At 38.3% G+C, this 25,187-nt stretch overlaps 3 protein-coding genes across 24 annotated transcripts; 1 reads left to right on the top strand and 2 right to left on the bottom strand.

The window, feature by feature from the left end:
- Positions 1–1,542: 1,542 nt before the first annotated feature.
- On the bottom strand, positions 1,543–3,188 carry LOC145094975 (uncharacterized). Its single transcript, XM_079032927.1, has 2 exons — positions 2,592–3,188; positions 1,543–1,905 (listed from the first exon to the last, which is right to left on the bottom strand). The coding sequence occupies exons 1-2, from the start codon at positions 3,186–3,188 to the stop codon at positions 1,543–1,545; spliced, it is 960 nt and encodes a 319-aa protein (XP_078889053.1).
- A 4,964-nt stretch (positions 3,189–8,152) lies between these two features.
- Positions 8,153–10,898, bottom strand: LOC145094973 (uncharacterized). Its single transcript, XM_079032925.1, has 4 exons — positions 10,781–10,898; positions 9,634–10,509; positions 8,564–9,396; positions 8,153–8,287 (listed from the first exon to the last, which is right to left on the bottom strand). The coding sequence occupies exons 1-4, from the start codon at positions 10,896–10,898 to the stop codon at positions 8,153–8,155; spliced, it is 1,962 nt and encodes a 653-aa protein (XP_078889051.1).
- Positions 10,899–11,698: 800 nt separating this feature from the next.
- On the top strand, positions 11,699–24,956 carry LOC145091353 (uncharacterized). 22 transcript variants are annotated; one of them, XM_079029051.1, is made up of 10 exons: positions 11,715–12,289; positions 13,031–13,149; positions 13,252–13,311; positions 13,811–13,974; positions 14,155–14,242; positions 14,378–14,527; positions 14,621–14,741; positions 23,555–23,623; positions 24,473–24,595; positions 24,694–24,956. In XM_079029051.1, the coding sequence occupies exons 1-4, from the start codon at positions 12,138–12,140 to the stop codon at positions 13,864–13,866; spliced, it is 387 nt and encodes a 128-aa protein (XP_078885177.1). In that variant the 5' UTR covers positions 11,715–12,137; the 3' UTR covers positions 13,867–13,974; positions 14,155–14,242; positions 14,378–14,527; positions 14,621–14,741; positions 23,555–23,623; positions 24,473–24,595; positions 24,694–24,956. The 22 variants fall into 22 exon arrangements, 5 of the variants coding, with proteins under 5 accessions (XP_078885179.1, XP_078885177.1, XP_078885176.1 ...); XR_013702130.1 differs by lacking the exons at positions 23,555–23,623; positions 24,473–24,595; positions 24,694–24,956 and adding exons at positions 12,442–12,551; positions 12,623–12,679; positions 22,760–22,937 and having other exon boundaries at positions 11,702–12,289; positions 13,252–13,974; positions 14,621–22,167; XR_013702132.1 differs by lacking the exons at positions 13,252–13,311; positions 23,555–23,623; positions 24,473–24,595; positions 24,694–24,956 and adding exons at positions 12,442–12,551; positions 12,623–12,739; positions 22,760–22,937 and having other exon boundaries at positions 11,702–12,289; positions 14,621–22,167.
- Positions 24,957–25,187: the final 231 nt, after the last annotated feature.

Below are 25,187 nucleotides of genomic sequence, written 5' to 3'. Positions count from 1 at the left end.
AGTGGCAGCAGCCTGATGAGCTTTTCGTGCTTCTTCCATGATGAGTTTGGAGCGAACTTCATAGAAATCAGGTAAGGGTGTTGTTTGCTGGATGATCATCGCGACCCTTTCATAGCTTTCATTGAGACCAGCAATTAGTTGAAGAACAAGACGTTGGTTGGAAACCCGGTTTCCCACATTTGCTAGTTGATCAACAAGCATCTTCATGGCTTGGCAATAGGAGGAGATGTTAGGGTGTTGGTCAAGTCTTGTAGAGACGAATTTGCTGTCAAGATAGACAGCTTTAGTGCTCTGGTTATCTTGAAAAATGTTTTCAAGGGCAGTCCATGCCTGACACGCAGTGGTGTTTGCTTTCAAAATTGTGTGCATTAGATCATTAGAAATTGTGCTGTAGATCCATTGGAGAACAATAGCATCGAGTCGTGACCATGCTACAAACTCCGATGCTTTAGTTTTGTCGGCTTCAGTGGAGGTTTTATCAACTTCTGTTGAGGTTGAGGAAGAAGAAGAAGAAGAAGGTGGTTTTGAAGGAGGGATGATGGTAGAATCAATGTGATCTGCAACCTGAAAAGCCCTGCAATGGATGCGAAATAATTCTGCCCATGAGGTGTACTGTCCGCTCTCCATCTCCAGTATAAACGGAATGAAGTTCCGTATGTTTGTGACTGTGATGGCTGGGTGAGATTTTGGGTCCATTGAAGAAGAAGAAATAAAAATGGCGTACAGGGAAGAACAAGAGGCGAAGTAGGGTTAATGATATTTGTGCTCTGATACCATGTTAATTGGTAATTTTCCCGTATCATTCCAATGATTTACAATTCATATTTATACAATATCCTATCGCTATCTATAATGAAGAGTTTATCAACTATAACAATACTTCCTCAATATGAGGAAAGATATCTTCGGCTAATAGGTACCATAGGATTTTGATGGTTTTAGGTTCGTTACTGCAACAACAGTTGTTGCATATGGGTCATTTAAGGAGGCACGGTTGAATTTGTGCGTATTTGTTATACATTCCTTCCATAGATTTATTGCAAGTTCACTGCCACTAATGGAATATGATTTTGTATGTGGTTAGTTAGGGATGATGAGATTTATGTGTGTGTTTTGGTGGTTAGTATATATACCTTTCGTCGCTTAGTATAAGCAACACAAATGGTTCTCGATTTGCTTTTGTGCAATTCCTTATCTTCGAAAGAACGCCAATGAAGTCTGTTTGTAACTAAGTGCATAAGCTGTTGTCAGGGTTAACAACTATGACAATCTAAGAAATCAAAGGAAGAAAGGCTACTAAGTAATTTTTTTAAAGATGGAAGTGGTTTTTTATGGGGTAATTTTTTTTTTCAGTTTTTCATTTGGTTTTTTAATTTAAAAATGTGACTAATGTACCCCTGTACATGTTTTGGGCTTAACAGAAAATAAAACGATAAGCAAAACTGGGAACGATGAGTAATAACTGTCGGAAAGTTATAATGTATTATTTTTAAAAGCAGTAGCCGAGATATTCAGCCAAATAACAAAAAATGACAGAAGTTGTTAATTTAGTAGTAAAAAGAAGTTCAATATTCTATACAAACGATGTGTAATGCATATTTCTATTTTGGTTATATGGATAACACAGTGAATACCTGGATAGTATGGTGGTGCTTCTCCGAGTTCAGTCAGCTTTGACTTTGATACGAATCGAAACCAGGTTTTTGGAATTGTGATTGTGTCTGGAATTCGTTGTATGGTGGACTTCAGACCAACATCAATATAGAAATCGTTTTCTAGAACCTTTTGATACTTGTCTAATTCAGGACGGCTATAATCCGATATAATGTAACATTCTGAAACGTTGAAAACAGATTCAATGTAGCTCTGGTTTGTTCGTTGTCCAAGAATTTGGATTGCATCTGCCTGTAGAAAGATATTATCTTCACATTAGATTCAATGGTATTACTTGTATTTTTGTTCTTGTATAATTGCATGATCCATTGATAACACATGTTTATTTGGGCAAGAAAGCAATTGGTTTTTGTAAATACTGATAAGTGATTATTAAGGGTCCGCTTTCTACAAATTTAAATTTCTTGTAAATGGTAAACTGGAAAGCTAGTTTAGTTGAACGTTCATAAATTAGTATGGTATTTTTTTTGTAAAAATTTATGTTTAATTAAAGAACATATTGGTTGTTTATGTGAATATAATATACTAATAACTAAAAATGTAGTTGGTACATGTTTCATCTGACGGATAATTAAAATTTGATACCTGTTTTTGTGATGATGTATTCTCGTGTGAACTTACGTATTTGTCGACAGCCAGGTACCAGGTTTCGTATTGTCGGATATCGTGTTTCCATTTGCGTAGTATTCTAACCTGTAAGGGGCCTCCAATACCCTCAGCTTTGAGCTCGCAAAATTGTCGTCATTTGTTGTTTGCGTTCTCTAATATAAATAAATGTATACAGGTAAGCTCTATATTTGAATGTGAATATAAAATTATAAAAATAAGTAGGAATTCTGTAAATAATAAATTGTATATGAATAAAATGAAAAATAGTAGTGATGTTCAAAAGCTGGACAGGGAGTGATACTGTAGACCTTAGTTGAAGTAACTTTCTGTAGTAAATCTTTGTAAACGACATTTTTTGTTTCGTTGTTTTTACATGTATCAGTGTTGTTTAGCAGTATTCTTATCGAATCCGGTGATGTTGCTCGGGAGAGGGCTACGTAAAGTTGTCCATGCGCAAAAACGGGCTGTGACAAATAGATTCCAATCTTACGTAGCGATTGACCTTGACTCTTATTGATAGTCATTGCGTAACAAACTTTAACTGGAAACTGTTTACGTGAGAATACGAATGGTAAATCTGATGACTTGTGTATGAACTTTATGCGTGGTATATACACACGTTTTCCGATCGAGGTGCCCATTATGATCGTTGCTTCAATAACGGTTGGTAACAATTGTGAAACAATCAACCTGGTACCGTTGCATAAACCTTCCTTCTGATTTATGTTTCTTAAAAGCATTATTGGGCAGTCCACCTTAAGTAGAAGCTCATGGGGTGGTATTCCTGGAAAAGTTAGTTGGTTTAGATATTCGATTGGATAGAGGTCTACCAAATCTGATGTGTGTTTTCCATTTGGCTGCATGGTGTCAGTACTATTGTATACCCTGGCAGCTGTTGCGACCATTTTGAGAACTTGACGGTTTATCTCGTCCGCTGACTCGTTTGTAGAACAAACTATTGCTCTTACTGAAAGTTGTGACGCAGTTGATGGAATAATTCAGAAATAGTTTTTTTTTAATTGTTTTATGTCATGTTTTTATGTGCTGAATAATTCAAGCCATGTTGGCTGTTGAAAGTCCGAGTCTTAAGCTAGTAGGGGTAGTTGCAGAAATTTTAGCACTATTTCATGTTTAAATAGATAGCTACTGGTAACGTTGTATTTATCACTTTTCCTTTTTGAGCTTAGTAAAAAGAAAGGCTCCAGAAAGCTGCAAGCTTTAAGCACCTGTGTGCTCTGTCTTTTTTTTCCTTTTTTGCCCCTATACCTGTTCCATTGATTGCAGGCTTGTAAAAAGGCCAACAAGTGGTATCAGAGCATACCTGGTACATGCCCAAGTATCAACCTAGAGAAGAAGAGATGGCAGGAAGTGGCAGCAATGGGAATGGTGACAAAGACGGGCAAATCACCCTGCACTACCCGATGTTGACAAGGAGCAATTACAGTGCATGGGCAATCAAAATGAGGGTCTTTATGTTGGCCCAGGGTGTTTGGGATGCAGTAGAACCCAGAACTGCTAACACCCTCGTTGAAGCAAAGAAGGACAATATGGCTTTGGCTGCCATTTATCAGGGGATACCTGAGGATTTACTGATGACTTTGGTGGAGAAGAAGACTGCTAAAGAAGCCTGGGAAGCCTTAAAAATCATGTTTGTAGGGGCAGATAGAGTGAAGGTTGCAAGGATCCAAACACTCAAAGCTGAGTTTGAAGCCATGAGCATGAAAGAAACGGAGAGTGTTGATGATTTCACCGGAAAAATCATCAACACAGTCAGTACATTAAGAACCTTGGGGGACAAGGTAGAAGAATCTCAAGTTGTGAAGAAACTATTGAGGGCAGTTTCGTCCAAATTTCTTCAGATTGCCTCGACACTCGAGCAATTTGGAGACTTGGAATCGATGTCCGTTGAGGAAGTAATCGGGAGGCTTAAGGCGTATGAAGAACGTATGAAGAGCTCATGTGAAAGCGATGATCGGAAACTCTTGTTAACTCACAAAGAGTGGTCCGATAGAAAAAAAAGAAACAAGTGGGTGATCCAAAGCAAAAGTCAAGCCGGGGTGGATTCGGAGGTTCTCGTGGAGGTAGTGGTAGAGGCAGAGGAAGAAACGGCGGTGGCCGTGGTGTTCGTGGAAGGGGAAATTCACACCATCAGAAAGAGGGAAGCCAAAATATGTCGAGTAATCGAGACAAAAGCGAGATTCAGTGCTATAATTGCCAGGAATTTGGGCATTATGCCGCCGAATGTAAAAATCCAAAGAAAGAACGAAATTACGAAAGTAATCTAATTCGGGAAGATGAAGATGACGAACCTGCTCTGTTACTCGCAACATATGAAGATGGAAACAAGGTATTTCTGAATGAAGAAAACATCAGTCCTCGGCTACGAACTCATGGTAATTCTCAGAACTCGTCTCGTATTTGGTATCTTGATACGGGGGCAAGCAATCATATGACAGGAGACGAGTCCAAGTTTACAGACCTGAACAAGACCATACAAGGTTTTGTAAAGTTTGGCAATGAATCCAAAGTACAGATTGAAGGGAAAGGCTCAATCGTATTTAGATGCAAAGATGGTGGGAGACGAAAACTGAATGAAGTTTACTATATTCCTGATTTGTGTAGTAATATCATTAGTTTGGGACAGTTAGCAGAAGGAGGTGATGAAATAAGGATTAAAGATCCTTTTCTATGGGTTCGCAACCCATCTGGAAGATTGTTGATGAAGGTCCGTAGATCAAATAACCGACTCTACAAAATAGAATTAGAGGAATTCGGGGCGGTATGTCTCAAAGTCGAAGTTGATGATTCAATGTGGTTGTGGCACAAACGAATGGGGCACATCAATTTCAATTCCATGAAACAAATGGTGGAAAAAGGAATGATCAATGGAATACCAAAATTCTCAGTACCATCGACACCTTGTGAAGGCTGCCTGGTGGGTAAGCAAACGAGAAACCCATTCCCAGCACATACAAAGTTTAGAGCAAAGAAAAGACTCGAACTGGTCCATGGTGATCTGTGTGGGCCAGTCACACCTCCTACACCCTCCGGGAATCGATACTTTATGCTGATTGTTGATGATTTCAGCAGAGTAATGTGGATACATCTGATGAAAACAAAGGATGAGGCACTACAAGTGTTCAAGAACTTTAGAAACAAAGTTGAGACTGAAACAGGGGAGAAGCTGAAGGTATTACGAACCGATAGGGGAGGTGAGTTCTTGTCAAATGAATTCACAAGGTACTGTGATGAAACAGGGATGCAGAGACACTATACGTCTCCTTACTCTCCACAGCAAAACGGAGTAGTAGAGAGACGGAATAGAACAGTACTTGAAATGGCGAGATGCAACCTTAAGACAATGGAAATGCCTGATGTATTATGGGGGGAGGCTGTAACCCACTCTGTTTATATCTTAAACAGGGCACATACAAAGGCTTTGAAGAATGCAACTCCATATGAGATATGGACCGGGAGAAAGCCACAGGTGAATCATTTGCGCGTATTTGGTTGTGTAGCTCATATGAAGGTTATGAAAGGTCACCTAAAGAAGCTGGAAGATAGAAGCATTAAGCTAGTTCATCTTGGAGTTGAAAAAGGCTCAAAAGCCTATAGGCTATTGGACCCAGATACCGGAAGAATGTACGTGAGCCGTGATGTGGTATTTGAAGAAAAACGAGCCTGGAATTGGGAAGATAGCATGAAGATCAAAGCTATGCCAGGAATGAGCTTCACTGTTGAAGGCTTTGATCTTGAAAGTGAATTCTTTGATGATGAAGAAGAATGGGGAGAATGGGTGCAGGACACACCAGATCAAATCGCGTCGCAGCAGTCAAACAATTTTGACCAGACAAATGAATCGGGTCACCCGAACCCGGTAACCCCAAATACCCCGGTAAATTCCCCAATCACACCCAATTCCCCCATTTCTCAGTTCCCCCAAAACTCTTCGATAAATTCTACCACCACTTCGAGCTCCACCGGCGGTGGTGCTCCCAAACGCTATCGAACGCTCACAGAGCTGTATGATAACACTGACGAGATTTTTCTACCCCCTGAAGAACTACTCTTGACTCACAGCGATGAGGAACCGGCATCGTATCTCGAAGCAAGCAAAAAGAAAGAATGGCGAGAGGCGATGGAGGCTGAAATAGCCTCGATCGAAAAGAATAACACCTGGTGCTTGGTGAATCTTCCAAATAATCGAAAGGCCATCGGGTTAAAATGGGTGTTTAAGCTGAAAAAAGATCCAGAAGGAAAGATTGTCAAGCACAAAGCTCGGCTTGTGGCGAAAGGGTATGTACAGAAGCATGGAGTCGATTTTGAAGAGGTGTTCGCACCTGTGGCAAGGATAGAGACAATTCGTCTCATTCTTGCTTTGGCTGGGTCAAGCGGATGGAAGGTACACCATTTAGATGTCAAATCAGCATTTCTAAATGGCAATTTGGAGGAGGAAGTTTTCGTCTCGCAACCTGAAGGATTTCAGAAGAAAGGAGAAGCTCAAAAGGTTTTAAAATTGTCGAAAGCCCTGTACGGCCTCAAACAGGCTCCTAGAGCTTGGAATGCTTGTCTGGATCAACATCTGAAGGCTCTCGGATTCAAGAGATGTGCCTATGAGTACTCAGTCTACACAAAGAAGGAAAAGGGGAATGTTCTAATTGTAGGTGTGTATGTAGACGACCTAATAGTGACAGGAAACTGCTCAAGGAATGTAGAGATGTTCAAACACGACATGAATATCAAGTTTGAGATGAGTGATCTCGGACTGTTGACATACTATCTTGGCATAGAGGTGAAACAATATAAAGGGGGGATTACACTCAAGCAAGAAGCTTATGCCAAAAACCTGTTATCAAAGACAAAGATGAAGGATTGCAATCCCACAAGAGCCCCAATGGAGCACAAGCTCAAGCTGAGAAAGAATGGAGAAGGAGATTGGGTCAACCCCACTGAGTATCGCAACATTGTTGGAGCATTAAGGTACCTAACTCACACTAGACCAGATATCACCTTTGCAGTGGGAATTGTGAGCCGTTATATGGAGAAGCCAACAAGTCAACATTTACAAGCTGTAAAACATATACTCAGGTATATAAAAGGTACGTTGGACTTTGGCTTAAGGTACACAAAAGGGGAAGAAAATGTAAGTCTCACTGGTTACACAGACAGTGATCTTGCTAATGATCTAGATAATAGACGAAGTACAGGAGGCATGACATATTATGTGAACAATAGCCTGATCACATGGGCATCTCAGAAGCAAAGGTGTGTAGCCCTTTCATCTTGTGAAGCTGAGTTCATGGCTGCTACTCTAGCAGCTTGTCAGGGGATATGGCTAAGAAGACTTCTGAGAGAGATAACAGGTCAAAATGTTCCCCCAGTTGAAATAAACGTGGATAACAGGTCCTCCCTTGACCTGATGAAAAATCCTGTTTTCCATGGAAGGAGTAAGCACATAGATATTCGGTTTCATTTCATCCGAGAATGTGTAGAAAATGGGGAAATTTCTGTGAAATTTGTGCCAAGTGAAGAATAGAAAGCAGACATTTTGACAAAGCCACTTGGAAGACTGAAATTCGAAGTGATGCGTGATCTACTTGGGGTAATGAAGGTATGACTTCTGAATTAGGGAGGAGAATGATGGAATAATTCAGAAATAGTTTTTTTTAATTGTTTTATGTCATGTTTTTATGTGCTGAATAATTCAAGCCATGTTGGCTGTTGAAAGTCCGAGTCTTAAGCTAGTAGGGGTAGTTGCAGAAATTTTAGCACTATTTCATGTTTAAATAGATAGCTACTGGTAACGTTGTATTTATCACTTTTCCTTTTTGAGCTTAGTAAAAAGAAAGGCTCCAGAAAGCTGCAAGCTTTAAGCACCTGTGTGCTCTGTCTTTTTTTCCTTTTTTTGCCCCTGTACCTGTTCCATTGATTGCAGGCTTGTAAAAAGGCCAACAGCAGTCGACTGATTAAGTGTATCATCCCCATACACGAAATCTATTAAGGCCTGTAATGAATTAGGGGAAGGTGATATTAGGAGTGAAGATGGGATTTCTATCCAGCTTGAGTCTCATGGGTCATCTTTGTCAGGCACACCTATATGCCCATCACCAATAGCTAAGAGCCATGTGGCAAAGTCAGATAAAGTCATTAAGGAGTGGGGTATTGTATTAGAGGGTTCAAGTCTCATGTTCGTATGCAGAAAGTGAATTTTAAAATATGGCTATAAATACGAACTCAGTAGACTTAGCCCTATAATTTCTGAACGTATGCTCCTTGGTACAACAGGTAGAGTCTGACGGAAATCACCACCAAGAAGGACCGATATTCCTCCAAATGGTTTTTTGTCACAGTCTAACACATCTCTACACGAGCAGTCCAAATATTCGAAGCATCTTCTATCACTCATTGGTGCTTCGCCCCATAGTATGAGTGTTGTTCGTTGTAAAAGATCGCCAAGGAAGGTACGCTTTTTTATATCACATGATTTTTTGTTGTTTAAATCGATAGGTAATTTGAACCTTGAGTGTGCGGTTGTCCCGAACGGTAACAAAAGCGATGCGATTCCGAATGCAGCAACAGCCAAAGCGATTTTCCCCATGGATCTCAAATAGGAAAGAATGGTTGTCCATAAGAATGTTTTACCAGTGCCACCGTGGCCATAAACAAATATTAGTACTTGTTTGTTGTTCTCAATGGAAGAGATGACATTGTTGTACACTAATCGTTGGTGGCGATTTAGCTTTGGTAGAAGGTCACTGTGCTGTTTCCGTAGCCGTTCTTTATCATAACTCATTTCTTCCAATAGCAGGCGATTTCGTAGAACACCAGTGACATCGACTGATGGAACAGGAAGTCCAAAGTCTCTCATTGATTTAGATGGCACAGCGGACCGGAGCATGTCATCTAAATCATGAAGTAGTTGCTGTTCAACAATCCCAGCCATAGAGGTTACTGCCTTATCTGGTACTTCAGCGCTTAGGCTATGTAAGTAGTCATCTTTCATCCTATCGCAGGCAGTGTTCCACAGCAGAAACGGATTGCTAACTTCACAGAGAAGGAGTAGGTGACAGAAAAGTGATCGTAGTTGTGATGCGGTTGCCCACGTTGCAGCTTCTGTAAAACACGTCAACCACTCAACATTATCAACTATTAATCAAAGTGCATTACAGGCAGCTCTGAAAGTTAGATAGACAGTTCCAGCTACAGTATGCAAATCCTTAAACGACGTACATCCTTTTTGGTGACACAGTAGCATCCGTAAATAAAACAGCTCTCCAGAGGTCGGGTGTACAAATACAAGGCGGCCTACCATTTTTGATGATTCATAAACTCTCCGATCCCAGGATTTACTCGACTTATCCCATTTGTAATTTTTTGGATAATCCAGGTATGTCAAATCATGACCCTGAGGGTCCCTTGAACTGCTTTCAAACCAGCCAAGGAGAGTAGTAGTGCTGGCATACGAATTAGATAACACCTCAGGTATGGAACTGTCCCCATTGAACACCAGTTGTTGCATATTTTCCTCATGAACAGTTAGAACCTGAACAGGTGGATATCGATGATGTATGTGAAAGTCCAATATTCGCCATGCTGCCTCATGTGGACAGATATACCGCCCATCCAAATAATTATGCACCTCATTTATTGGACGACAATCATGATTCGTCGCTCTCTCATGAGCGGCAGTAGACACTGAGCTGGATGCCACATCGGCATTTCCCTGTTTTTGGATAGTACATTTTACACAATCTGCACCTTTGGAAATATACTTAAATAGATACTTAATCAACATGCTCCATCCACAATACTCCACATTTATGTGTGTACGGAACCGTGAACAAAGTCTTTTGTTATATGGTACAACGTATCCATTATCAACAATCTGTCCAAATTGAGTAGTGTGGTGTGCAGTAGAACTATGTTTGTAACGTACATATCCATCTGTGTCAAAAAATGTAGCATCAAGAAACGGTTTGGGAAAGTGTTTTTTGCATTTTCCTTCCTTCATACATGCCGCCTTTTGGTTAAGTGGTCCGCATGGACCATGGATCATGCAGGTCGTTATAGTGTTGTACAAATCTGGCTCATTAACTGGATCCGGCAGCTCGGCTGTTATATAGTTATCAACGTCACTCGCAATTTTTATACGGTCCTTTGCTGATACCCACAGTAACATATGACAATGGGGAAGGCCTCTTTTCTGGAATTCAATAGTGTAAAGATCTGCAATAATGTACATTTAAAACAGATAATGAATGTTCAATATATATCACTTCACCAACAAGTTGATTTAGAATGTTGTATGAGTTGTCATGGGTGTAAACATAGGAAGTTGTGTGATCATGCAAACTCTTCTTTACCTGACAACGTAATTAATTAGTTTTCCAGAATTAATGTTATATATATTATGTTTTTTTTGGGGGGAAAAGCAAGTATTGAATCTTTGAAAGATGGTGCTACTTCTTTCGCTTAATTCACTCGATGTGTAAAAAACCTAATGGGTACTTTTTGGTTTTATCATCTTTTAAAGCTGAATATATGTGCAGAGGGTGTAGTATTCTTGCGAAACATGCATGATTGTTTCTCTTGTAGGATTCTTTTAACGCTTCCATTTTAACGATTCTTTTCAAACTTATTTTGTATATAAATGCTTTTGATTGTTTGATTGTCCTTGTTTATAGGAAATAAGACATTTTTTCTCAGGTTCTTACTTCTTAAAGCATCTCCAATGCTTTAGATGTTAAGAAAAAGGACATATCATAATTTAGCATAGCACATTAGTAACATATAAATCTACAAGTTCTATAAACATATTTCTACTATCCATAAATGGATAGCAACATTTTATTTATTTATTAAACCTATATTTTGTATGTTAAATCACGAACCAAAACATATTTTTATATTATAAAAGTCTATAACAGCTAAAAAAACATTTTAATAAATGTATTAAACGTTTAGTAGTCTTTTATAGCGGTATATTCATTATTGCTCTTTAGTAATTTTTATATGTTCATCATTGCTCTTTGTTTTGGCATATTGACGAGATGTTTTAATGGTGTAGTTTGTTTTATATTTTGTTATGTATTTTAAATAAGTTAAGTTATTACTAGATTAGGGTAAAAAAATGAAAAAAATGAGAATGGAAGGATGTATAATGGAGTTTTAGAATTAAAACAAAGAATGTAAATGTAATCGAATATAAGAAGACCACAAACATTTTTGAAATTTTGGATCGTATATGTCACTTGGCTTACTTCATGAAATTTCTTGAACCTAAATTCATAAATTGTATCCCATTAAAGTAAAGATCATGTGATGAAACGGATTTATCTTGTTAGATCATGTGATGAAATGGATTTATGTTGTTTGGTAGGCTCAAATTATTGAGCCTAGACTTATTATATATAAATATTAAACTTGGACAATCCTTAGGAATAGTACCTGCACAGGGTACTGTTCTTGGGTTGGTTAGTTGACGTGAGTTTGGTTAGTCTCGATATCCACCGCCTCAAATTGGAATCTACTCTCGATACTTCCCGAACCTTTCATTACCACCGCCACTATCCTCCACCGCCTTAAGCGGCTGTCATTCGTTAGTTCCTTTCTTGCGTCTTCTTCAACCTCCTCAACCCAACCGTACATGTTCCTCGGGTTTAATCCTCAACCATCCACCGTCTCATCTTGATTCTTCCAGATTATCCTTCTCTCACCTCGCTCTGCAGTCTCCAGAAACCCTAAATTCATCTCTACTAGAACCGGCGTCCACCACCCCTACGCTTCCTTATTTCCCGTTGGTGTACAGGTTTGTTTCGTAGTAACCCAAATACTTGTGTGTATGTGATCTATAGATGACACTCCTGGTTTCTTCCTCACTTTACCACCGCTCAAAGGCCAGAAGATTCGTCAGCAACAACCGTCGGCCCAAAGGCCAGAACATTCGTCAGCAACAACCGTCGACTTCTAGCATAGCCTTCCCAGTTCCCACCGCCTCTCTAATCAGGTTCGCCTCCTTCCACCTTTCCTTCCCCCTTTCTCTGCAATCGACCGAGACCCTAGGAACGACAATTGTGAGGTAGCGTCACATGTTCTCATTCCGATTCTCCACTCACATTTGAGCCCTAATTTTTTCGTTTTTTTTTAATATGGAATTAGATATAACTGATTTTCGCTACCACAACCCACCCATCGTTTTCTGGCACAGAACGACATCCAACATCTCTCATCGTTTTGAAATCAAGCAGATTTACCACAACCGACCGATGGTGAGTTCTCTTCGAGGACGATCTATACCCTAGTCATGTCTCTTAATTCCTTTGTGTTGCTGTGTGGACAGGACAACAAAAAAGGTCGACTACAGCTATCGATGGAGATGGTGCTGACCATTGTTTAGGTGGGGTTTGGATGGATTGTAATTGAATTCCATTCCAATCCATTGTTTCGTTGCCAATGGGTATCTAAACTGTGTATCTATCTCTTTCTAGGTTTGATTATTCTTAAAGATTCGTTTCTCTTCATAATCAAAGCCCTAACCTTTTGAATTCACATCGACAACGAGCATTATGTTCAAATTGTTTGTTATTTGTTGGTATAATGGTGTTACTCATCACAAATGACTAAACTTCAAACATTATATCTCCTAATAAATCTTTCTTTTTTAGTTTCTACAATCTTCTATTCTTATACAATATACACGTTCTTGATAATCGATTCTGATTCTAACTTAATGAATTTCTTGTAACAGGAACAACATCAAGATTCATAAGTTGTTAAACATTCATTTCAAACTTGCATGGGATTATCAATTTCGTGCCCCTTTGCCACCTGTACAGATTTGTAAAACAAGATTACTGATGTTAGGGTGTAAGTTAGATTAGGGTGCTATAGATGGTTCGCATAGATTTAACATTATATGTATATTATAAAATCGAGTTTTCACTTATTTTTATGTTGTTTGTATTGCAGTAGTAAGCCAACTAAATGACCTAATGACCTGTGGTGGAGACGTGGGTCTGCTTCACCAAGGTCAATGCATATAAGCCATAGAAATGATAAAGTTGAAATCTTAATAGTACAATTCATTAATTTCTTATTTGTATTGTACACTTTTTCTTGAAATCGGAGGGACTTAGTTCGAAATTATTTCATTTTTGGGGTTTAAAAAACTTTCACTTTTGAGTTTTTGATGATAACTTTAGGTTTCATTGGCAGGTTGAATCTGAATAGCTGTTGAACATGCTCAGTTAGAATGGATATCTTTTCATTATTGTTGCTTATCTTTTTTTGGTAGAGGTTTACAAATTTACACATTTTCTTATTCCAGACACCTACATTCAAGGCTTCTGATTTTACCAACACTGGTATTTTATTTCAATAACCTTTTTTTTCAGATGTCCACCGACCATATTCTCAAACTAATCAATTGTCTTTCTTACAATAGGAATGTTTTTTGTTCTCTAAACTTTACTTTCTATCTCGGTTTGGATGATTTATACCCGTAATTTTCAATCCCTAAATTTTGCAGATGCTTCTCCGAAAAACCCAAAAGCAACAAGAAAACTGACGAACCTGTGTTTTTAAGCATTTACACATCAACTAACCGATCTTTTAAAAAAATCAGAGAAGAGATTAGGAAAACGGTTTGCTGATGGACGTGATGAGGAGTCTACTGCCAGGATAAATGTCCAGGTATAATAATTTCTCGCCTAACATTGAGTCCTTTTGAAAACTATGATTTTAAATCGCACCATAGAAGGTAAGTTCTATGGTTTGGTCACACCTTACTCCGTTTTTAAGCATCTACATCGGCATATCATACAATCGATTTTGTTTCCATAAATTGATACCTTGCTTGTGCTCGACAATTAGGGATCAAAGGCGTCTGAAAAAATATATCTCAAAGAGATGAATGTCTTCCTAACACAAGGGGGAGTAATACCAAACGAAGAATAAAAAGGTATGTTACATTATAATGATTTTTGTTATCAATATTTGTGGTACCTTATGGAGTCAGTAATTATAATTTCAAGTCTAACTATATATGTTAATATTTAATATCTATAAATTAAATTTTATTATTTTATTTTTTCAGAGTGTATATATCACCGAATGAAAGGTTTTTAAAGAAGGGATAGTTCCCTGTGCTTACAGTTATGTCAGCAGGGTATGCTTTGCATATAATGATTTTACAAATTTGTGTTTCAGCCTTCCTTACAGGGATTACCAAAGCAACCATAATTAGGTAACATCTACAATTTGAATTCACACCAAAGTTATGATTTTAGAAATTTGTGTCTGTCTTTGCATATAATGATTTCACTAATTTGTGTTTCAGATTTTCCGTAATGGAATTAACAAGAGAAAGGATCTATGTTGCATCTTACCAAACACCTATCTATAGAAGTCTTTAATTGTCTTCCATCTCCTTCTCAAAAGTGGGTGACTTCATCTGAATTGTAAGTCCCTAATTTGCCCGTGTATCAGTCAGATCCGTTTGATGGTGCGAAATCCCAATCAAACGGATGATGTAAGATCAAAAATAGAAGAGAAGGAGAAGAAGAATTAATATGAATCTTGTATGTATTGATATGAATTATAATCCAGATACAAAAGATTCACACACACGATTTCTCTCTCTTGCCGTAAACTACTTCGTGTTCATCAATCTCTACTCCTCACCCTAACACCTCTATTTATACATGTTGGATATGGGCCGGAAACAAATGGGCCGTAAATGAGTTTACGGCCGTAAGGTGTTTACGGCCGTAAACTCAGCCGTAAACTAGACCGAAAATTCATAAATATTACACAAAAATATAATTGCCCAGAAAAGTAAAGTATAAACCATATTTTGACCTAACAATCTCCCCCTTGGTTTATAGCTTTCTTTTCTTAATTGACCCAACAAGCTCCCCCTAAAAATTAGCTGGCTTTCTTGATAATCTTCATTGAGAACTTGGCTTCAGCATTAATCTTCAAATTCTTCACGACTTCAAGATGAACTTGATGAATCTTCAATGAATGACTTCATCTTGAGTAGTTGGGCTTTTCTTCAGAATTTGGCATTGAATGCACGTTGGGTGAGGAGGCTTCTTGTACTGATTCTTGAAAGATGGCGCATTCAGCTTGAGACTCTTCAGAGAGAACAAATCTTCTCGATCGCTTCAGCAGGTACAACGATAGCGGCAGACTGATTGAGGAGGCTTCAATGCAATCCGTCATATAATCTTCAATTGCAACTTCACCTTGCTTCTGGGGTTGAAAGATTGAATGTCGAAAGAATAATCTTCATTTCTTGCTCCTTCGAATGAGAATTCTTCGATGCTCACGGACGAGGCTTTGGCTCAGAAATCTTCAACACAAACTCCATGAGTCTTATCTATACTTGAAATCACTTTTCAAGACAAAAACAAAACTAAAAGAAAACTTAGCACACAAATTAAAACAGAAACAAAAATATTTTTGGATTTTTAATTTTTGATTTTTTTTGTTTTTGTTTTTTTTTTTAATTTTTAATTTTTAATTCTCCTCTAATATTTAAATTAGAAGAAACTATGACAAATTTAACAAAAATAAAATGATATCTAACTTTAAGAGAGATTTGAGATCAAAGTTTTTAGACAACCTTTATCCACTTGTCGGTACCTTCCATATTCACATCTTTGTCTGGTCGATCGTCGGTATTGTTGTCCACTTAAACACGAAAAATTGTGACAAATTTAGGACATACTATTTGTTACAAGACAAGGTGAACTTAAGTTCCTAAAAATTATATCTGATCCTAATTTCTTAGATATTATATCTAAGGACCATTTATCTGACGACGACCAGGGATATTGTTGTCCACCTAAATTGAACAGCGAGATCTATAGACAATCTTTGAGTGTTCAATTTTAATTGTACTGGAACGTGTTTCCCACTTCCTGATATGCCCTAGCCATCAAGAACTTCCAGAATACTCCTTACACCGGGTGAGCAGACAACCATTCAGAGAGAGAAGAGATTCAGAATTCTATTGCTAACTACTTCAGAGGGGTTGAGAAGAAGAAGGTTGCATATGCTGTGTACCAGGTCGGATTAGAAGTCGCGCAAAGGAGACAACATATGAATAACTGATAAGAAATATTTCACATATATATAACCTGCAGAGAAATAGAGTTGCATATGTTTTGTACCAGGTCGGATTAGAAGTCGCACAAAGGAGACAACATATGACTAGCAAACGGAAAGAAAGAAAATGATATTCTACATACCTAATTTATCGGAATTTACCAGTCGTCCCATCCAACCGGAATTAAAGACAGAATCCGCACATCGATGAAAAGTTAAACCACGGTTCCAAGTACGGGTTCATTTAATGTGACGAGTAGATTCCCATATATATCTCCCTGCTCAACCTATCCGAGCGTCGTGTTGTCAGGCTGAACGTATCTAACTAGGTCAAGATTTGTCAAGTCTATAAATTTCCTAAGTTCAACTCTGCCTAGTCATGTCCATTTAAAATTTTTTATGCCTACCGACGCATCAAACCAGAGCATAGACCCTTCAACTTCGGGTACGTTACGCAGACTCAGGTTGCCTGTTATCACTAGATAACATCACTTCCCAAAACATCTCCTGCAAGCACATTCCATTAACACCATATTTTTTATTTTCTGATTTTCTAATGTTTTTGGATTTTTTATTTAAATTAAAATTTTCTAATTTTTGTTTTGTTTTTATTTCTCCCCCTAAATTTGTGCATAGGAGAGAAACGAAAGTAAATGCGCAAATTTAAATTATCCTAAAACAAAAATTTATTTTTGAAACGAATCAGAGTAAGAAAAACTCAAGAGTATAGAGAAGAAAACGCAAATCGTAATTCACCGATTGAATCTGCATTCAGAAGGTCTGAGAACAGCAAGCATAACCTCATAACAGATCCAAAAATTCTTCATGTCTTTAAGCACAAACCCCATGTGATCCATTCCTTTCTTCCTTTCCCGCAAAAGGACACATACTCTCAAACAAAGGTCTGAATGTTGTACAGTTGAGAGATGTCCCCTATCATGTGCCTGGAACAGCCACTACCAACAAACCGAAGTTTGATGATACGCCTCCATAGCTGCTCCGACACAGAGCGGGATTAGTTGGTCTTTGGAACCCAATCCATTTTAAAACTGGGTCGACCTTTGTCATCAACGCACGATACTCTCTCCCATGACATATCCTGTTTATCACAAACAGAAGATGTAGAAACGTTAGAAGCATTAGGAATTTTGGGAGTTTGAGCCTTCGGAACCCATTTGTAGTTGGGTTTAACCCATTTCTTTTTCGATCCGATGGGTGGCTCGGCACTTGATTTGGAACTTGAAGCCGGCTGCCGAGATAACTTTGACCTAACCGGTCTTGGCTTCACAGGAGCATCTCTTGGATTGGGCTTCTTGGCCGGCATTCCCTTCTTGCCCTTGGGATTCAAATTCTTTGCCTTGTGGGTTGGATGCTTGGCCTTGGGAGTTGAATTCTTGGCCTTCTTGGCATTCCAGTCGTCAATGTCTGATCATGATCTCGAGGGGTATCTTTTGGAGTGTCTCCCTCTTGACGCGTTCTGCCAGCCTTGTGCGTAGTAGGGAACATACGCGCGATTAGGACAATTTCTGGCAATGTGTCCAGGTGTTCCACAGTGAATACATGTCCTTTTCTTCACTGGGGAGTTGTCTCTTCCTGCCCCTGGTGGCGTAACCTTGTCTCGTTTCTTGTTGTTCCCACATGCACACTTGCCACAAGAACTCTGTTGCGTTGAAATTGGTGGCCTGTATTTTTCAACTGCAGGTTGATCAGAAGCAGTTGAGTTCGAAGCAACAGATTCAGAGTTCAAGGAGTCATCGGTTTGTTCAATAGTGTTCTCCTTGTTCTCATCTTCTGCTACTTTACCTGCACATAAAGTAGCAACATTAGTATCTTCAAAATTAATAACTCCTCCTGACACAAATCCAGCTCGTTTTCCATATTGAAGATGTGCCTCCTTGTCAATTTCTTTCTTTGTCATGGGGATGGATGTGTAGTTATGATTGAAAGGAGGAGGTACACTATCATATCCTAGACCCTTGTTTTGATTCCTTTTAAACTGCATGCTTTGGTCTATCATATTTGCAACCACCTCACTTGAGAAATCATATTTTCTAACATCAAGTTTGACGGTTTCAAACTTTCCTTTCAAAGATTCAACTTCAGCCACTAGCTCAACATTTTTTTTGACTACATAATCATAGTTTTCACATTTGTTACTGTAGTCTTCCTGAAGTTTCCTAAAGTCCTTGGTTTTAGCTTCTAACTCAGCCTTCAGGGGTTTCTGTCCTTTCCTGAGTTGATATCCTTCATATCTTAGGTCCTCAACTTCTCTTTTAAATAAATCAATTTGATCCCGAAGAAATTTAATCGTATCTTCACATGATTGAGAACATGAAACTTCACATGAATGATAACATGACACTTCATTGACCGGAAGGTTTACAAAACTCTTTAAAGCGTCAAGCTCTTCAATTACTTCAGCAATACTAAGACGATTGAGATCTTTTGTCTTCTTGATGATGGCTACATTCATATCCCACGATTTTGGAAGTGAATTCAATAGCTTTTTGTTTATCTCGGACTTAGTCAAGAAGATCCCGACTATATTCATCTCAGTAGTGAGTGTAGTAAATCGCTGCAACTGAGTTTCGAGGGTTTCTCCAGGGATAAAATCGAAAAAGTTGAAATTTTGTCTTAACGTCTCCTGACGACTCTCTTTCATGTTTTCAAATTCCCTCGTAGACCTTAAAATCAATTAAAAAAAAACACAACTAGAAGCTAAAATAAAACTTAAAAATCAAAAATAAAAAAAATCAAACTCAAAAGTCAACCATGAAAAAGTCAACCTTGAAAAAGTCAAACTTGAAAAAAAAATCAAACTTGAAAGTCAAACCGAAAAGTTAAATTTGAAAATTTTAAAAAAAATTAAACGAAAAAGTCAAAGTTTAAAGTCAAAGGTCAAACTTGGAAGTCAAAATCAAAATCTGAAATAAAAAGTCAAAAATAAAATAAAAACAATTTATTATTATTATTATTATTATTATTTTTTAAATTTTTTTTTAAAATTTTGGATGAAAAAGGAGTTTAAAATTAAAAGAAAATCAAATTTGGGCTGAAAATGACAAAGATGCGAAAGATTGGTGCGACTGGGAATGGTTAAGTTTAAAGTATCGGAATGAAATCAACAAGTGTTCTGTTGGAGGAGTTGGCAAGGCGCGCTGACTTATAATATGGATGTCGCGGGTTCGATTCTCCGCAACCCCAATCGCGCTTCAATTTTAATGCGAGGCGCAAATCAAGAGACCCTGAGTCGAGCCGTTCTTCATGCCACGCTCCACCGGTTCGATCCGCAAGCCGCCTAGCCGCAAGTCGCTGCCGTAAGCTATTTCCGGCCGAGAACTCCGATTGGCCGTAAAATCTGGTGAACCCTAGCCGTAAACGAAAACGCCGCCGCCGGCTGTGAACAATTTCCGGCCGTGAATTGTTTCCGGCAGTAAGCTTCGACCGAAAACCCTTCAAGATTACGTGAAAAACAGCGATTTTTCGACTTTGAAGCTCCCAAAACTCGATCAAAAACCCGTTTTTATGAAAAACACGAAGAACAAACCCCCCTTATTTTTGCGAGATCTATCCAAAAACGCAAAAATATTTCGAAAATAAGATCAAATATTGCTCCAAATAGAGTTTACGGACCAAGAACTCGGAGTTTACGGCCGTAAGCTTGGACCGTAAACACCAATTATTCAGATTCCAGACGAAACAATAATCCTTTTGACTGATACAACTAGGCTCTGATACCAATTGTAAGTCCCTAAATTGTCCGTGTATCAGTCAGATCCGTTTGATGGTGCGAAATCCCAATCAAACGGATGATGTAAGATCAAAAATAGAAGAGAAGGAGAAGAAGAATTAATATGAATCTTGTATGTATTGATATGAATTATAATCCGGATACAAAAGATTCACACACACAATTTCTCTCTCTGGCCGTAAACTACTTCGTGTTCATCAATCTCTACTACTCACCCTAACACCTCTATTTATACATGTTGGATATGGGCCGGAAACAAATGGGCCGTAAATGAGTTTACGGCCGTAAGGTGTTTACGGCCGTAAACTAGACCGAAAATTCATAAATATTACACAAAAATATAATTGCTCAGAAAAGTAAAGTATAAACCATATTTTGACCTAACATGAATGCATTGCTGCAGTGGATGGATATATCGTGCTTCACTTAGATGACATTAGCATATATGTCTTGAGCTATTTTTAGAATTTTACTCCTGATAATTATATGAAAACTTCAGGGGCAAGTGCCAAGGTCAGACTCCTATATGTAATTATAGTATTAATTAGTTGTTGTTGAAATACATCTGTATATATCAATAAAATAAATGAAGTTTGTTATTTATCTGCTTCATTTTGATTATTGAAACTTTATTTTTTTTTTTTGAAAAACTTTACATTGGTGTTGAACAGAATCAAAGTACCTGTTGGATCAAAGCAATGAATTAATGCAACAAAACAAACAGTAACTTTAGCACTACCTGTAACACCCAAAGTTTGGAAAGCCAAGAAAAGAAAGAAAACCCCAATTTTAAGGGGAGACTCGGCAAGTCCAAGGAGGGACTCGGCGAGTCCGAGCGGGATCCGGGTTGAGGTGTAAGCGACCGACTCGGCGAGTCGGCCAAGGTGACTCGGTGAGTCTGGTCTGAGCAAGGAAAACCCTAAATCCGGGACTTGGAGCTTATTTAAACGTCTCATTCTCTCCCCTAGGGTTCCTTTACTGCCTCTCTAACACAGAACACTAAACCCTAGCCGCCATAATCGTTTTGGAGCAAGATCTACCTTTAGTGAAGCTTTTGGAGCTTGAGAGAGAAGTTAGTCTTTGTGGAGCAAGAAGGGGGCCTTGGATCCAGAGTTGGTGGAACATTTCTGAGCATTTAAGGGTAATAAATCGTTACCTTCCCTCTTTTGTGTAATAGATCAACCTTGGCTATGTGATTTGGGGATTTTATGCCATGCTTAAGAACTATTTCGAGTTAGAAGCCTAGATCTGAAGTTGTTACTTCAGATCTGAGTGTATCTTGGCCTAGAAAGTCATAAAGCATCTGTTCTTGGGTTGATAGTGAAGCCTCTTTGTCTTAAACCCTAGTTTGGATTGTTTTAAGCCTAGATCTCTTAATCTACACGTAAAGTTTGCCACTTTACGTGGGGGATAGGCCTTAAAAGTATGGATCTATGAGTTGGAAGCCCTGTTTGGCTCGAAAAGCCACTGCATGGATTAAGGACTGAATAGACTCGGCGAGTAGCTTGAAGATGAGGAGAAACTTGACGAGTGGGATGAACAGCTCGTCGAGTCGGATGAAGTTAGGCATGAACTCGACGAGTTGGAAGAACAACTCGACGAGTTGGTTGAAGATTGCCTTGGGCTCGGCGAGTCTATTCTTGGACTCGGCGAGTCAGGTCGCGAAACCCCAAACCCTTCGAGTTGAAACTCGAATCAGTGAGTCGGGTGGAGACTCAGCGAGTTGGACAGGTCAGGACTCGGGAATAGCTGACTCGGCGAGTCGAGTCGCGAATAGAAAGACCCTGAGCATATGAACTCGGCGAGTTATTAGGTGGACTCGGCGAGTAGGGTTGACCTGAAAGTTTGACCTTGACCAGGAGTTTGACCTTGACTAGAGTTGACCTAGTTGACCTTTGGAGGTCAGTTGGACCAAGTGTTATAATGACATTGGTAGCTCGAAGAGCTAGTGAAGCAGCAGTTCGGAGTCAGAGGTCGGGTAGTAGTCAAAAGGATTAGCGGCATCAGTTCAGCAGTCTCAGGTGAGTTTTCTTCCAGTAGGAACGGGTCTAAGGCCACAATGCCGGCCCGTTTAGCTAGTAGTAGTTTCCAGATTTGATCCGATGCAGTAGTTAGCATGTTTGATGCCTTCGTGGCTCAGACAGGATTTATGTGTTATGTGTTCCGGGCTACGGCCCGATGTAGTATGCAGTATACGTGTGTTCATGCTAGTTGATATGTTTATGCTATGTTCTGTTCAGTTAGCACGGACTTCGGTCCGATGCAGGGGACAAGGTCCCAGTTAGTCCGGACTTCGGTCCGATGCAAGGGGCAAGGCTCCAGTTAGCCCGGACTTCGGTCCGATGCAGGGGACAAGGTCCCAGTTAGCCCGGACTTCGGTCCGATGCAGGGGACAAGGTCCCAGTTAGTCCGGACTTCGGTCCGATGCAGGGGACAAGGTCCAGTTAGTCCGGACTTCGGTCCGATGCAGGGGGCAAGGCCCCAGTTAGCCCGGACTTCGGTCCGATGCAGTGGACAAGGCCCAGTATGTGCTTTATATGTTATTGTATGGTATGTGGTAGATTGGGGGAGCTCACTAAGCTTCGTGCTTATGGTTTTCAGTTTTGGTTTCAGGTACTCAGTTTTCAAAGGAGGAGCTCGGGAAGATTGCAGTGCACACACCATAGTCAGTTAGCCTGGGAATGTTTGAATCTGATAATGATATTATGTTTTGAATTAATACTCGAGAAATTATGTTATAACTTATGATACAGTTTTTATAAATATGATTTTAGTAATGTTTTTAAAGAAATTTTTAGTATGTGATTTTTGGGTCGTTACAAATGGTATCAGAGCCAGGGCACGGGTCGATGTGTTCGACGGGGACGTCGAACCCTATAATGAGGGGTGAAAGTGGGTTAGATCTGATCCCACATCGGCTGGGAAGGAGAACTAAGCATTCCTTATAAGGGGTGTGGATATCTTCCCTATCACAACGCGTTTTAAAGCCGTGAGGGCAGCAGATCCCATAAGAACTCTGCAGTTAAGCGTGCTCGGGCGGGAGTAGTACCAGGATGGGTGACCCCCTGGAAAGTCCTCGTGCCGAGTGGCCCAAAGCAGACAATATTGTGATACGTGCCAGAGGGGGATGTTACACTACCTCTTTTGAAAAGAAGAGTAAAATGGTCATATGCTCTCATTCAAACAATCCATTTGCTGCAGAAAAACAAATTTTTTTTAACTCCTTATTGACTTGTACAAGCAATAAAAGGTGAGGTTTAAGGTTTGTTTAAATGATTTCACAGATTGATTATTACGATAAATGTAGGCAACTGCCATTTTTGACTTGAATTTTGCTATGCTTAAGTTACAAATGTATAATAGTGAATTTTTTGTGACCATAACAATTTTTTTTATCAATGTTTAAAGAGTGAAAATGAAAATCTTCCATTACTGAACGACATCATTGAAGGACGCGAAACTGCCCTACAATATCAAGTAAGTTGCTTTTTTTTGCACTAATTTTTTTATACTATACTCTCGATCTATATCTTCCTTATAAGTCCAAGAAAATATATAAGAAAAAAAAATTATATGGATTCATGGTTATACTCTTATATAAGAAATAAAAAAACTCATTATGTGGTTTAATTTGTTGTCTAACATATCTGTGTACACCTCATGTTAATAGCTTCAATGTCAATGCAGAGAAACCAATGTCCTGCTAGATAATTAGCTAAAATAGATGGTAATGAAATACATAAATAATTGAATATACTTATACTTAAATTTTAAAATTATAACAATTAAAAGAGTAGTCGCTTCAATATTTAATAATTTTGAATTATTTGAATAACTAATGAAATAAATAGTTGTTTTTAAGGAAAACATTTGATTTTCATATGTTGTTTTGATAAGACCATTTTTCTATAACTTCAATAAGAAATTTGTTTTTTTTTACGTGATAGATTTTCATACAGTATGTTTTTTTAAAATGATTAAAATATTGTCTTCTTTCAAATAACATTTTATGTTTATCGTATATAAGATAATCATATACCAATTTTATTAACATTAGGGATATTTACCTAATTTTATGACTTCCTGCAGCAACTCATTGTCTGCTTCACCAAAGCTGATTGTTTTCAGCCTAAAAAACATCTTAGTTAAGGGGTTGCATTGTCATTTTGACACTTTTGCCCTCCACACTGTTTTAATATTAAGAAAATAAATATTTGCATTTTTAGGACCATACTTTTTATATTAATAAGATTAATTTCTTTACAGTTTTAGGACCATATTGACCCTGCACACTATTATTATATTAATAAAATTCAATTTTTTCAGAAATACACATCAATAGATGAACACTTAGAGCCTAATGCATTCATCACTCCTCGATCCAATTCATATGATGCGACCACCTACACCATTCTTCATTCAATGAACAATCGGATTAATGACCTTCAGGTTAATATCAGTTATTTTTTATCTTATCAATTTAATATTATATTTATCATATAAACAATACTACTTCTTACATTTAATCATTTCATAACTTTTCTTAGCAAGATGGTTATTCTAGAGCTTCTGAAATGGAAATGGAAATACCAAAACTAGACTACAAAAGATCCATGCAAATGGTCCAGGAATAGAAGAAAATGTATCAAATTTTGAATCAATTTGGTGTTGGTTAGCTGTTATATGGAGAAGTGGTGAAATGAACTTGATGCTCTAAAAAATTTCAGCCTCTTCTTCTACTTATGATTTAATACCTTCTTATCCGAACCATATTTATCATGTTATTCAAAATTTTGTTGTGTTGAAGTTACGACCCAAGTTCCAAATTTAGTAGCATTTTTTCCCCGTAAACTTAGACTATTTTAATTCATAATAGCAACATACTTACATTTTTCACGTCTAATAGTAATATGTAAACCCATAATAACAACATAGTTATATTTTTTTTCTAGATAATAGCAATATGTAAGCCCATATTAATATTTTGTACAGAATTCATAGTGAAGCCATCACGTTCCACAAAGAAATTATACATGCAAGA

This window comes from Lactuca serriola, chromosome 3 (assembly GCF_051521515.1).
Source record: "Lactuca serriola cultivar US96UC23 chromosome 3, Lser_US96UC23_V15, whole genome shotgun sequence".
NCBI lineage: Eukaryota > Viridiplantae > Streptophyta > Magnoliopsida > Asterales > Asteraceae > Lactuca > Lactuca serriola.
This window is presented reverse-complemented; position numbering and strand designations above follow the sequence as displayed.

Excerpts from the sequence above, each read along its gene's own strand:
- LOC145094975 (XM_079032927.1), bottom strand. The coding sequence starts at position 3,188 with ATGGTCGCAACAGCTGCCAGGGTATACAATAGTACTGACACCATGCAG. Across the intron at positions 1,906-2,591 it reads AGAAAGTTACTTCAACTAAG|GCAGATGCAATCCAAATTCT; the intron begins GTCTACAGTATC and ends ATCTTTCTACAG.
- LOC145094973 (XM_079032925.1), bottom strand. The coding sequence starts at position 10,898 with ATGGAAGCGTTAAAAGAATCCTACAAGAGAAACAATCATGCATGTTTC. Across the intron at positions 9,397-9,633 it reads TTACAAATGGGATAAGTCGA|AAGCTGCAACGTGGGCAACC; the intron begins GTAAATCCTGGG and ends CGTGTTTTACAG. Across the intron at positions 8,288-8,563 it reads TCCGTCAGACTCTACCTGTT|GCCTTAATAGATTTCGTGTA; the intron begins GTACCAAGGAGC and ends AATTCATTACAG.
- LOC145091353 (XM_079029051.1), top strand. The coding sequence starts at position 12,138 with ATGACACTCCTGGTTTCTTCCTCACTTTACCACCGCTCAAAGGCCAGA. Across the intron at positions 12,290-13,030 it reads CCCACCGCCTCTCTAATCAG|GAACAACATCAAGATTCATA; the intron begins GTTCGCCTCCTT and ends TTCTTGTAACAG. Across the intron at positions 13,150-13,251 it reads AAGATTACTGATGTTAGGGT|TAGTAAGCCAACTAAATGAC; the intron begins GTAAGTTAGATT and ends TTTGTATTGCAG.